The following is a 13,683-nucleotide window of genomic DNA, read 5'->3' as shown; positions in this document are numbered from 1 at the left end:
TCCCAGGGCTTGTTGCCTGCGGAGGGAGATGCACCCCAGAAGAAGCCAGCTCTCCGGTGGCCATCCCCAGCTCAGGGAATTCCCTCAGCCCCAAACGGGGAGCAGAAGGCACCCCCTTCCTCCCAGAGCCAGCGGGGGTGCGCAGGGGAGCAGCAGTCCAGGGGGCTCCGCGGCGCCATGTTCCCGCCTTGGTGTCCTCTTCCCGGTCTCAGCCTCTCCCCACCCGCCCTGCGCTCTGGCTCCTCCTCGGTCCCCTCCGCTCTGCTCGGACACCTGCTGCCCTCCCTCCCGCCTCTCCACCCCGTCTCCCCTCATCCCGACGCCTCTCTCGTGGAAAACAGGAAACTGCTGGGCTTGGACTCAGGCACACCAGGAGCCAGATCCCCGCTGCTCCTGGGAGGAGTCAGGACCTCGGTGTCCTGACCTGGGGTCGGAGACACCGGTACCCACCCCGGGGCTGTGGCTAAGACCTCAGAAGGCAGGCACTGCGGCCGGACGGCCCGCCCACCGCCCTCCCTATGCCAGGTCCTCTTCCCTCTGGCTGCCGCTGGGGCCTGGCCAGCCCGGCCAGCCTGCCCCGCGTGCCGCTGGACTCCTTCACTCCCTATCCCCATGAGGCCCAGGGATCTCCTGGCCGGCTGGTGACCATGCCTGGCCTGAGGGCGGAGCTTGGATCAGGGGCCAGCCCCTCGTCCGGCTTCAGAGACCCAACTGGGACCAGACGCCGGCCCGGGTGTGCCCAGCAAAGAGCCTGGGGAGGGGGCGGGAGAAGCAGAGACACTCTTTATTAACCTTTGGGGGGCAGCGGGTGGGCTAACCCAGCCTGGGGGTGCCCCCACCGGAGTTGACGGGCTCGGGACCCACGGGCCCCGGGAAGGCGGCGCCGGCGGCGGGCCCGGGCGCCAGCAGCACGAGGCCGGGGCGCTGGCCGGCGCCCGCGTGCGCGTAGCTCAGCGCCAGGCGCTCCAGGCGCCGCTTGCGCAAAGCCGCCTGCGCCGCATCGTGCAGGGGCCGCAGCAGCGCGGGGGGCGGCGCGCCCGGGCCGCGCAGCAGGAAGTCGAAGCCCGTGCGGTCGTGCGGGTCGTAGAAGACCGGCCCGCGCGCCGGGTCGGGGCCCGGCGGCCAGGCGAATGGGAAGGGGAGCGTGAAGTCCTCGGTGAGCACGCGGATGGCGAAGTCATCCTCCTTGCCCAGCGCGCGGTAGGCGCGCCCGATGCCTCGGAAGTGCGCCTCCCAGAGCTGGGCGTCGCCGCCGTAGATGTCGGGGAAAGAGAGCTCCGGGGAGAGGGCGGGGCCTGCGGGACGAGCGGACGGAGACGAAGCAACGATGAAGGCAAGTGACCGCCGTGCCACGGCCGAGCCGCCAAGTCGGATGGCATCGGGGCGGGGCGGGGCGCGGAGCGGAAGAACGTGCCACCTGGCTGAGCCTTGGAGGGTGGAGGGTGGAGGCGACGGCACGTGGTCGCGGAGAGGGGATGGCGCCCACGACTATGAAGGGCACAAGAGCCCCAGGGCGTGGAAGCGTGTCCACCACCAGATGTTATTCAGGCGGCAAAGTGCACAGGGGGAGGCAGTCTGGGTGGTTCGCCAGACTCACAATGCAGGGCCCCCAAACCAGCCTGGGGTGTTGGGCTTGCTGGGGAAGGAGGTGAGCTGGCTGCTCTCAGTCGAAAGTTAATGCTGGGCCGCAGAGAACGGACTGTGGGGGCCCAGCCCAGAGGTCGGGGCGGACCCAGGTAAGGATGACAGGGCGGGAGCGCTCGGCGGGGGGAGCTTAAGGGGACAGATACGGGCCTCGTAGACTGAGGTGGGGAGGGACCCAGGTGACAGTCTGGTTCCCATCCTGGGCACGGCTGGCCCTGGGGCCCCGGGGGAGGGGCGGCCCCGCGACGGACAGGGTCAGCATGGAAGGTGAGCTGGTTCTGTGTCTGCCGGCCCCCTCCCTGGGGCGGGTCGGAGGAGAAATGAGCAAGTCTCCAGGCCTCTGTCCTGTGGCCCTTTAGGGAGTCACACGTGGATCCCTAGGGGTCTGCTGAAATCCGGGGGCCCACTCGGAACATCATGTGTGTATGAACACAGCGCTTTGCCCCTGCTTTGGGGTCCGTGCGCTCTCGAGGCCCATCCACGGCCCCAGACGGCAGTCCGGGCGTCACAGCTGCAAACCACACAGGTCCTCGTGCCAGCAGGCCTGGGCCAGGGGCCCCATCTTTTAGCTATGAGAGCCTGGACTAGTCATTTTCCGTCCCTGCACCTCAGTTGCCCCTTCTGGGAAATGAGAACGATCAAAAACCTGTTCTGCCACCCACACAAGTGGGAAGGGATTGGCGAACCCGCCCTGTCCTAGCTCAGGCCCGGACACCGCCCAAGCCCGCCATCGGGAGCCCTGAAGCGCTCAGCACCGTGGACAGCTCCAAGGCGCCGCGCAGGGGCCTCTGACCAGTGGGGTCTGAAGAGCTTTGCCTCAGTCCACTGGGAGGCCTCCTCCCTGCAGGCCTCCTGGGCCAGCATGTCTGAGTCACTGGTCTGGCCTCCAGCCCAGTACCAACTAGTGGGCGGGGCAGTGGGGGAGGGGAGGGCTGTGAGATGTTGCTGTGGGTCAGGGTGAGGGACAGCTGTGACGAAGAGGGAGGGTTGTGGATGGGGCCCCCAAGGGAGGACAGGGGAGGGCCCAGGGTGCTGGAGAGGGGTGAGGGCCATCGTCTGACCTGCGGTTAGCCAGGCGGCTGTGGCGGTGGTGCAGGTGGGGTGGGGGGGGCGCGGGAAGGGCAGCAGCAGGGGGCACCTGAGGCGGCCAGGGCAGTGAGCCAGGTCAGAGGCGCTGTTGGCCTGGCCAGGGAGGCGGCGAGCAGCACTCAGATTCTGAATGTGTCTCGAAGATAGAACCAACAAGATTAGCTGATGGAGGGGATGGGGCCGGAGTGGAGGAAGCCACTGGGCTTTGGGGCCCAAGCCTCTGGGAGGGAAAAGGAAGCCCCATCTACTGAGATGGGTCGGCCGAGAGAGGAGCCGGTGGAGGGGGGGATCCAGGAGCGTAACTTTGGAAGGTGGCCGCCTTTAGACAGGCCGGGGACAGGCGAAGAGGACAGCTGTCTGTGAGTCTGCAGCTGGGGTGGGGGCTCTAGGCTGGAGGGGGACACCTGGAAGGTGGCATTAAAGCCACAGAAGTGGCCGCTCGCCAAGGGCGTGAGAATGTAAGAGGCCTCTCTCCCCTCGCCAGGTCAGGGAGACGCGGAGGGAGCCAGCGGAGCTGCAGGGAGGCAGCCGGGAGCCACGAGGAGGGCGGTCTGAGCCACAGCTGCCCGCGGGTCACGGCAAACGAGGCCTGGGAATCGGCTTCGGGTTTAGCAAGGTGGAGGTCATCGCTGACCTTGAGCAGAGCTGCGTCAGTGAGGTGCTGGGAAGGAAGGACTGGTTCGAGGGGGTCGAGAGCAAACAGCAGGGAGCGACCGGGAGGCTGGAGTATAAATGGGGAGCAGGGAAGTCGGTGGGCAGCGGAAAGGGGAGCAGGATCAGGAGGCAGGAGAAGCAGCCGTGAGCTTCCGCGCTGACGGGAAGGTCTGGCGAAGAGATGCAGTGAGGGTGGAGAGTTGTTGGACCTGGGGCCGTGAGTCGGAGGGGAGGATGGGGCGCGTGGAACTTGGCCTTGGCTGGGAGCAGGGACGGGCCGCGCACGGGAGCCGGCGGGGGAGGAGAGTTCGCGGGCACAGGTGCAGGTGGGCGGGCGCCCTTGGTGCCAGGAGCCACAGGAGTCCTCTTCGGATGGCTTTAGTTTCTCAGGGAAAGAGGGAGCCAGACCAGCGGCTGAGTGTGGGGAGGGAGGAGAGGGATGGGGGGGCGGGGATGGGGTCGCCGCGGGCCCCTCAGGCTGGCAGTCAGGAATTTAAAGAGGCCATTAGTGTGGCTGAGTCTAATCCCAGCCCCACTCTGCGGGAGCCCAGGCTGGGAGTGGGCAGAGAGCTGGGAGGCTGCCCGGCCCAGGTGAGACATCTGGCTCAATCGACAGGTCCCACTGATACATAACACAATGCACAACCATCAAATGACAACATCACATGTACATGCCAATAATAGCAGAGGCCCAGGAGTGAGGGAGCCTGTGAGGTGTGATGTGAGACGCTAGAGAGGAGTGAGCAGGGAGGGAGGGGGGCGGGGCAGGTGGGAGGAGGCGGAACTGCCGGAAACTGGACAGGAGTCCTGCTGGACTTTTGCTCCAGATGGCCTGAGCTGGGGCGGGACTGGGGTCGGGGCCCGGCTGCCGTCTACATGCCAACAAGGCCAAGGGCATGACCAGGGTGTGGGACAAGACTCTTGGAGAGGAGTCTGAGGGACTGAGGGGCCAGGGCGAAGGACGAAATCATGGATGACAGCAGAGAGACGGTCAGTGCCCAGAGTCCACGATTCTAGGAGTCGGGGGGTGGGGAGTGACCGTGGGTTGGGGCGGATGACTACTGCTCCCCACTAGGGATGGTGGATGCATGCTTCTGAGGACCTGGGACCCAGCAGTGGGGTTGTAGGAAGGTGGGCAGAGGATGGTCTGGAAGGGACCCTGGAGGAGGAGTAAGCAGGCTCAGGGGTGCAGGGGCCTCAGGACCCCTCAGAGGGGTGCCGGGCAGCTGGCCCTCAGGAGAGCGGGAGGAAGGGGCTGCTAGTTAGGGGGCGGGGCCCCCGCCCCAGGAGGAGGTGGTGGGTGCCTGCTTCTCCCACATTCTCAGAGCTCCAGATGCCACAGGCACCCCCTTTCTCCTCCGTCCCAGCCCCTCCCAGCATCTCACCTGGAGTAGGGACAGGAGGAGGCAGACCCGCAGGGCTGGGGTCCCCAGAACAGGGGGAGGCCATGTCAGCAGCCTGGATAGCTGGCTTGTTTACCTGGCTGCCCAGGAGACTGGGGGAGGGGCTTCTCAGGGGAGGAGAGAACCCTGCATTTAAAGGGGCCCCACCGGGAGCGGGCTGGGGCTGGGCGGCAGGTGCGGGAGGGCAGTGGGGGTCGGCGGGCACAGCGACTCCTCCCCCGCACCCATGCAGCTCACCCGGCCCCTCTCTGGAACCATCTCAGCCCTACCCTGGCGCTCAGGGACGTCCGCCCGTCCCCACCGACCCGCCCAGGTTAATCGGCCCCCGTGACGGTCCACCCCCTTTGCCCACAGCGCCCATCCCGTCAATGCGCACGGGGCAGTGGCGGCCGTGCCCAGCGAAGGCCGGCCGGCTCCCGGACCACAGCCATCCCGGCCCACGGTGCTCCAGGGTCCAAGGTGCGGGTCAGACCGGGCCAGTCTCAGGGACCCTGTGGGGGGGCCTAGGAGCCATGTGAGGGGGAGGGTGGGAGGCCCTGGACTCTGCAGCCACGGTGTCTCACCTCCCTGGGGGCTGGCAAAGGTGGCCTGGATCGGCCCCTGGCCAGATTCCCGCCCAGGGGTGAGGGTGTGAAATCCTTCTTCCCCCAATGACCGCCGTCATGCAGCCTGCCACCAGACCCCAAGGCGGTGATGTGGGGACGAGAGGTCACTGGGAGGCATCTCCAGGGGACAGAAGGAGGCCCACCAAGTGTGTCGTCAGGCGAGTGGTCACCTCTGGGAGCCACTGGGGCCCAGCCCCACTGGCCATCCTGTGTGAGGGGTATAGAGCCAGCCAGTCACCCACGCAGCCGTCCGTCACGGGCTGAGCACTGGTCCAGGAGAATTAATCCTCTGGCACCTTCAGCCAGGGGCTGGGCACCCCTAGACAGGGAAAGGTGGGCTGGCATTGAACTGCAGAAGCGGTAGGCACCCATGGGAGGTGGGTGCTCCCCAGTCCCCAGCCAGGGAGCGTGCAGTCTCCCGGAGACACAGATAAAAGACAAGTGATCAATACACAAAATGAACACCAATCGTGACAAGGACACGGAGGGAAGGTGTCTGAAGCCGTGACGGTGGCATGGGCGGGGGGACACGGTTGTGAGCAGGGACGGCCTCTTGGGGAAATGCTGTTGGGGCTGGGGATAAGTGTCGTGTGAAGGGACGGGACATGGCCCGAGGAGCTGCGTGTGCAAAGGCCCCGGCACAGGGGAGGCACAGTGACAGCCGGGGCCGTGCGGCTGGCGAGCAGGGAGCCCTCCAAGGGGAGCACGGGCATGAGCAGGGGCGGGAGGCCGGGGGGGCCAGACCCCACACGTCCCTCCCCACCATGGGTCACTTCCGTTCTTGGCAGCTGCCCCCGCTCACGGCTCCCCTTCCTGCCTCCCTGAGGGGCGGAGAAGGGGGCGCAGGCAGAGAGAGCAGGGACGGCAGAGGCCTGCAGGCCACTGCGGGGGGCGACGGCCCCGCTGGACCCGCCTGGTGCAGCCCGCACCCCCGGATAATCCCCCTGGTGCTGCCGCTGCCTCGGAGTTATTTTTAAAATCTCATTTTCAGACAGTGAAGGAGAAAACCTCTCTCCTTTGCCTTCTTTCCTCCTTCCTTCTGTGGAAGATTAGGAGGGGGTGCAGGGGGGGAGGGAACCTGGAAGACGATCCTTGGGCCCCGGAGCCTCTGCTGACCCTGGGCCCCCCATCCCATGGGCCCCAGGCCCTCGCGAGGGGCCCACCTGCTGCTCTGGCCCAGCAGACACTTCATGGGAACCAGCAGGGTGAGAACTCCAGGTCTCCGCCTTTGTGGGGCACAGTGTCCAATGGGGGAACCCCAGGGTGGGGGGCCGGGGGAGGGAGACGGCCTGGCCAGGGCCCTGGAGCAGTGACGGGGGCCGGGAGAGTTCCGGTGACGGAGGGGTGCATGCGTGGGCAGACCAGGTGGCCCGGCAGGCCAGGGCCCACCCCAGAGGCCAGGGCCCACGTGGGCCTGCCAGGCAGAAGCTCCCACTGCCTGTCCCAGGGGGCCAGCGAGGGCAGGAGCCGGAGCAGCTGCAAAGTGCTGGACAGAGCAGGCAGAAGGGTCAGGGAGAGCGGCCTGGGTGGCCGGACCCCGAGCCAGGCCCCTCCTCTTTGGGGCAGGAGCAGTGGCCCCCCGTGTGGTCCTCAGCTGCAGCCGGAGCCAGGGCGCCCCGGAGTGGGGACGGCCTGTGTGCCGGGGAGGGGGACGGAGCGAGCAGGAGCTCTCCCAGAGCCACCACCTCCCCGGGCTAGCGGTGTCGCACCCCAAGCCCACCCCGGGCAGCGGGACATCGGGGCCGCCTCGTGCCCGCACCCCCACCCGCCACTCTGGGCTTGGGAGGGCTGCCGGGTGAAGGAGCCAGTGTCACTGAAAGAACCTGTTTTCACACTCCGGGGTGGCCCTGTCCCCACCAGGTGTCCTGCCTGGGCCAGCGGCTCCACCTGCTGGCGCCGAGGGGAGGTGCAGGCGGGCCTCAAGCCTCCCCTGGAGAGGAGCTGGCACCCTGGGGCTCAGGCCTGAGATGGTCCACGGCCTCACCCCACACGACATCATGTGGTGAGGGCTGGGGGGACAGATGTGCACAAGGGTCAGACTCTAGGCCTCAGTAGGTGACCCCAAGTCCTGGGGCCGAGGTCGATCTACTCCCAGCCACCTGCTATGATGCTCAAATGTCCCCCTGTCCAGTTTCCCAGAAAGAGGGGCACGCCACCTCCAAAGCAGCCCATGCCTTTCGCCGGCCAGGCCTTGCTGGAAAGTTCTCCTGTGAAAAGAGCTTGCAGAACACCTGCGTCACCATAATCCAGGTATGCATCATCTAGGACATTCCAGGAACCCACAGAGCCGAGGGGCCTGGGGAGGTCTGGGCCAGGACCTGTGAGCCCCCAGCGCTCACCCCCCCAGGGCTCAGCCTGTCTCTGTACCCCCTCCTCTCTCCCCTCCCTCCTGCCTGGAGCCCTAAGGCCTCAGATTCCCAAGGGAGGGGACCTGGCTGGCCGGCCTTGCCCGATCGGCCGGGCCAGCATTTAGCAAGGAGCCCTGGCTTGCAAGCGTGGGCCATTTCCACGGTGTGTCTCACCCACCGCCGGTAAATTCCCGCCACCAGCGTGGCGGTGTGGCACGCGGAGTCGAGCAGAGACGGGAAGCCAGTCGGCGCACGCACGCCCCACAGGGCTGAGGCAGAAACACTGGGAGTCGCGAAGTCGTGGGCCGGGGGCATGTGTCACCACTTTTGATACAATCCACTTAATTATAAGCTTCCGTGGCCATATTGAACAACCAGCTCAAAACTGCTGAAAACCTAAGGGCCCGTCAGAAGCCCGCTGGGTGGCCCCAGTGCACCGCTGGCCGAGGCCACCAGGCCACAGGAGCACGGGCAGAGGCCTGGGGGAGCGTTCTCAGGGAGGGGTGCTCCCCGAACGCCTGTCCTGGCTCCCAGGGCCCCTTCCTCATGAATGGCTCCGCGGCCCCAGTTTTCCGGTCCCAGGAGGACAGCTGGACACGAGTCGGGGTTCCGGGCAAACCGAGTTACGCGCAGAGGCTTCCATTCCCGAGGGAGCTGTGGGAACGGCCTCCCCTCCGCAGGCCCCACCTGCTGGCCTCGCACGTGTGCTGGGGCCGCAAGTTCCAGGTAACGTGCTCAGACAGCGCCGGGGACCTGCCGAGGCCTCCATAAACACGCCCTCCTCGCTCTCACCTCACCCCGCCAGCCTGTCTCAGTTCCCACCCCCACCCCCCCGCTACCTGGCAGGAATGTCATGAGGGTCACTGGACTGAGCCCCGGGGGTGGGCCGTAGCCGTCTGTTGTCACTGAGACTTCGCCCGCCGTGGGCCTGGCCCTCGCACACGCCGTCTCCGGAATGCAGGGGCGGCGCTGGCGAGGGCTCCTCCAGCCCAGGGGCTGGCTGGGCACGGGGAGGTGCCCGCGGGGCTAGAGCTAGCTGGCCCAGCAGCAACAGTCTGTGGGCGCTGCAGCACCCTCACTCTCTGCCCTCCGCCCACGAGCTCCACCCGAGGGCCTCCAGCAGCCAAATACGGTGACAAGGGCTCATGCTGGCGGTCCCGCTCTGCCTCCCGGACCCAGCTCCGCTCTGCGGCTATGCAACTGGACCATGGCCCAGTGTGGTGGGGAGTCACACGGAACCCTAACTCTGCCACTCTTTCTGGCACAGAACATGTAGTAGTTACCTAACTGCTGTGTAACAAGCAACCCCGAAGCTTAGTGCTTAGAACAGCTCACGTTTACAGTCTCACGGCTTCTCGGGTCGGGGACCCCCACGTAGCTGGGCCTTTTGTCTCAGGCTCTCTCACCAGGCTGCAGTCGAGGTGTCGGCTGGCGCTGGTTCCGTAGATGTTCCAGGGACAGCTGAGAACCAGAGATGGGAGGGCTGGGTCCAAGGTCGCACTGGGAACGCGGTGCCTGGTCCCACACCGCTGTCCCTGGAAGTGGACACTAGAACCATTGTGACCTCGGGGGTGAGGTCAGGGCTGGTGGGGCTGGGGAGGAGATGCCCAGAGATAGGGCTGCCCCCCTGGGCACGAGGACAGAGCTGGCGGCCGGGGCCTGTGGGTTCTCCAGACCACACCCAGACATGGACAGGCAGCATGCGGAAAAGCCACACAGCCACACCACGGCTGAGAGGGCGTCATCGGGCTTGTCCCAGAACCCCAGGTGAGCCCAGCACCAGGCCGGGAGGTGTGGGAGCCGAGGAGAGGGCCCGAAGCCCTGCTTCTCCTGGGCGCCCGGCCTCTCCCTCTCTCTGGGAAAGCAAGGACTGATGCCCGGGCCCGGAGCCGAGGAGGGAGGGTTCCCGCCGCCCAGAGCAGCTGGGGAGGGGTGCAGGGCTGGGCACCCCTGCAGTCCTGGGTGGGCACAGAGGCGGCCGGGAAGGAGGGAGCCTGGATCAGAACCCAGGCTTTGCCGTCACACAGCCGTGTGGCTGCAGACTGCTCGTGAGGGCCAGAGGTGTCACTAGCCACGTGTCAGCCCACACCCACCGATGTGCGGGTGAGCGGTCGGGCGGGCGGGTGGGCAGACCACCGCCTGCTTCCCTGAGCCTCCGCTTCCTCCATGGCCTTCTGGCCCCAGCGTCCCCCGTGTCCTGAGCGGGCACCAGAGTCTGCAGGTGCTCGCCCCTTCCCCCTGAGCCCCCCAGGCTGGCGGTGGCCTCCGTGGGGCTGGGGGGGCCTCCCCAGGCTCTCCCAGGGTGGGTCCTGAGCTAGCTCCAGCGGCGATCTCCCCGAGGGCGGTTCTGGAACCTCTGCTCCCGCCTTTGAATCCCGTGACTTTGGTCTGCACGCCGTCGTCCCCATGAGTGTCGTCAGGCCCGTGTCCTCCGCCACGTCGCGATGGCTCCTAAGGCGAGACCATGCCCCGTCCGCAGCTGTTCACCTAGCCGGTTCTTAACGTTTTTCTGAATTTAAAAATACATTCAGTTTTGGTCCTGGCGGGGCTGGGATGCGAGTTCGGGGTGAGATCATGGGTCTCATCAAACCTGTGGCCCCATGTGAGATGCTCGAAAAGGTGGCGCCACCCAGGCTCCGTGTGAAAGGCCAAGCTCCCCAGGCTGCAGGCTTCGGGATCGGGGCGCAGGTCTGAACCGGCACCATTCTGCCGAGGCTGCGTGTGCTGGGACAGGTTCCTGTCCCTCTCTGTCCTGCCGCCTCTTGGGGTTGGTGTGAGGACGCGTGGGTAGGATCGAGCACGCAGCACATGGCCATCCTCACTGGCGGCGATGGGGTGGGTGACCGGAAGGGAAGCGACCATCCTCCCAGGCAGGAAGTCGTGTGCGGCTGCGGGGAGCGGCCCGAACCCCAGAATGTTCTCTCTCACGCATCGTTCATCCAGCACACGCCCTGGGCACGTCCTTGGCCAAGGCATTTAAATGCCCTAAACCGGGGCATTTAAAATTGACCTTCGCAGCTTATCCGATCCTTGCCCCTGCTTGATCTCACCCCCCGCGCCACCGTCCCCAGGCTGACGTAGCACACAGCTTCTTGCCCGTTTATTGTCTTTCTCTACCGGGAATACGAGTGCCACGAGCGAAGGGGTGTCTGTGCGTTTTGTTCACGGATGAACTCTCAGGGCCTGGGGTGGTGCTTGGTACACAGCAGGCATTTAATAAACACCCACCGAATGAATGCAGGCAGGAAGGGGCGAGTCCGCCCGGGGCCCTGTGTAGCTTCGGGGGTCTGCTCTCTCTCACACAGCACGACGCATTGAAGAGCCTCCCGCGTTGATCAATAATTCGTTTCTTCTCGTTGCCTGGCAGTGTTTCTGTGGCTCGACACAGTCTATGCACGCACCAGTTTACAAAAAAGCCACTAGAAACGTTCGCGTCCAGATGTTTGTGTGAACCCAGGTGGTCATTGCACCTGAGTAAATGCCCAGGTATGGGATAAACATGTCTAACTTTCTAAGGAAGTAGCAAACGGCCTTCCACACTGGCCATTCGGCTCGGCGTTCCCACCAGCAACGCACAAGACGTCCAGTTACCCCACAGACTCTGGAATTCTGCGTTACCCCTTCCAGCTGATGCGTAGCAATAATCCTCCGGGGTTTCAATTTGTGCCCCAAGTGGGGAAGGATGTCAAATACTTCTTATGTGTTTATTTGCCGTCTGTTTATCTCCTTTGGCAGAATGTCTGTTCAAAACTTCTGCCCTCGTTTCGTTAGGTCGTTTGTGTTTGTGATCCATTTCGCTTTGTGTTCTTTATGTATTCTGTCTGAAGTCCTTTATCAGACATGTGATTTGCAAATATTTCCTCCAAGTCTGCAGCTTCTCTTTCATTTCTTATAGAGGTCTTTAAAAAGCGCAAGTTCTTGATTCTGATGAAACCCACTTTATCATGTTTCCTTCTATGGATCATGCTTCATGTCACAGCTAAGAAATTTGTGTCTAACTCAAGATCACAAAGATTTTCTCCTACATTTTCTTCTAGAAGTTTTAGAATTTCAGGCTCTACTTTTAGGTCTACGGTCTATTTGGAGTTGAGTTGTGTACATAGTTTGAGGCATGAGCTGGGCTTTCGGCATGTACACATCCGACAATTCAGCCCCATTCGTTCATCCTTTCTTAATTTAACTGCTTTTGCATCTTTATCAACTGTCAGTCGGCCTTACAGGTGTGGGTCTTTTTCTGAACTCTATTTTGTTCCGTTTATTTATATTTCCCTGCTTCATTTATTATCATCTCTAATGCCATGTTGTCTTGATTTCTATAGCTTTATAGTAAAGCTCAGAATCAGTGGCCATCTCAGTCTACTTTTCCATATTAATTGGAAACAACTTGTTGGTTACCACAAAAAAAAAAAAAAAAACCCTGCTGGGATTTTAATTGGAATTGTATGAAATATTCGGATAAATGTAGAGAAAAGTGATACCGGACCAATTTTGAGCCTTCCAGTCCACGAACGTGGCATGTGTCCACTGATGAAAGGCTTCTTGGGTTCTTTCATCATTATTTTGAACTTGACATTGTTTTGTCCATTATTTTGTACGGTATACTTGGTGTATAGATCTTGATCCTGCAATTATTGGTTAGATTTATACCTGAATATCTCATGATCTTTAGTGCTATTCTGCACAGTACCATTTTATTTCATGTCCCAATTATACGCCGCTGCTATATGGAAATGCGACTGACTTTTGCATGCTGACTTTATATTTGCAATTTTGCCAAATTCGCGTTCCAGTTCTAGTAGCGTTCTGTGTATGGGGAACCACCAGAGGCTTTCGAGTGACACGGTCTGAGCCATCTCTTACCTGGTGGAACAAATAGATAAAATATTGAGAGATGAGCTTCCTTCGGACAAGCTTGTTGGACCTGCTGCCTGCCTGTTGTTACCTTGCTCACCGTTACATCCCCAGAGCCTAGAGAGCTCGTGCCTTGCCCGTGGTGGGTACTGGGGTCGTGGGAGCCCAGCCCGCCCCTGCCACACCCGCCTCTCCTGAGCCACCCTGACTTCCCTCTGAGACCCCACCGGCGGTGCACGGGCAGACCTGAATTCCCTCCAAGACCCCACACAGCCTCCTGTGGTCCCAAGAAGACTGGCTCCTCCTCTATGTCACTAGGCGAGTCAGAGCTGGGCACGCTGTACCCTGAGCCCTCCACGTCTGTCCCACCAACAGCTGCTGGGGAGTCCCACAGGCAATGAGACTACAGGACCCCTGCCCTCCTCCCAGGGCTCAGTCAGTCCACTGAACAAAAGGGTGGGAGCACGGAGAGATGTGGCCAAGCTCAACTCGGCCCTTGTGTCCACTGTACTCCCGACCATGAACCCACCCGGGGTACCCAGGTGCACACACCCAGGACCCTTTTTCCATTTCAGAATCTCCTTCCACATCTCCGAACCCACGAGGGACCTGTCCTACAGGAAGGCACCTCAGGGCTCTGCCTCCGGGGACAGGCCAGTGCACTCGGCCACCATCCTGCTGAGCAACTCACAGAGCAGCCAGGCTGCCCTGGTGCCCCAGGAGCACAAGATGTTCTTGGAGGAAGCCTACAATGCAGGTGACCATGGTTCTGGACTCAGGTTCCAACAGAGACCATCATGTGCTCCACCTCAAGGAGGCCTGGGGACGAGGGCCATGGGGTATCCACCCTGAATTCAGGGGCATGGGGTGCTGGGGGTGCAGACACAGTGCAGCTTCAGCAGAGTGCCCTGAACACCCTCCTCAGCCTCCTCATACTTCCTGAGGCACCATCCAAAGCCCCCCAGAAATGCCCTCTCTCACACCTCCACACTTCCCACGCCTTTCACACCATAGAACCTCAGCTCAAGCCTGGCCCACTCACTGGAATGAATTTTCAGACAAATGGGTAGATGGATGGTGGATGGTGGG

At 62.9% G+C, this 13,683-nt stretch overlaps 1 protein-coding gene across 1 annotated transcript in view; it reads left to right on the top strand.

Annotated features, from left to right (window-relative positions):
• The first annotated feature begins 9,306 nt into the window (after nt 1-9,306).
• Nucleotides 9,307-13,683, top strand: part of LOC120588867 (maestro heat-like repeat family member 5) — a 42,329-nt gene continuing 37,952 nt past the window's right edge. Inside the window, exons 1-2 of the mRNA XM_039846213.1 lie at nt 9,307-9,510; nt 13,170-13,351. Of these exons, the coding sequence (XP_039702147.1) occupies nt 9,347-9,510; nt 13,170-13,351 (346 nt within the window). The 5' untranslated portion in view covers nt 9,307-9,346. The remainder of the gene's footprint in view (nt 9,511-13,169; nt 13,352-13,683) is intronic.

Source organism: Pteropus medius, unplaced genomic scaffold (assembly GCF_902729225.1).
Source record: "Pteropus medius unplaced genomic scaffold, Ma_sr-lr_union100, whole genome shotgun sequence".
NCBI classification, from domain to species: Eukaryota; Metazoa; Chordata; class Mammalia; order Chiroptera; family Pteropodidae; genus Pteropus; species Pteropus medius.
This window is presented reverse-complemented; position numbering and strand designations above follow the sequence as displayed.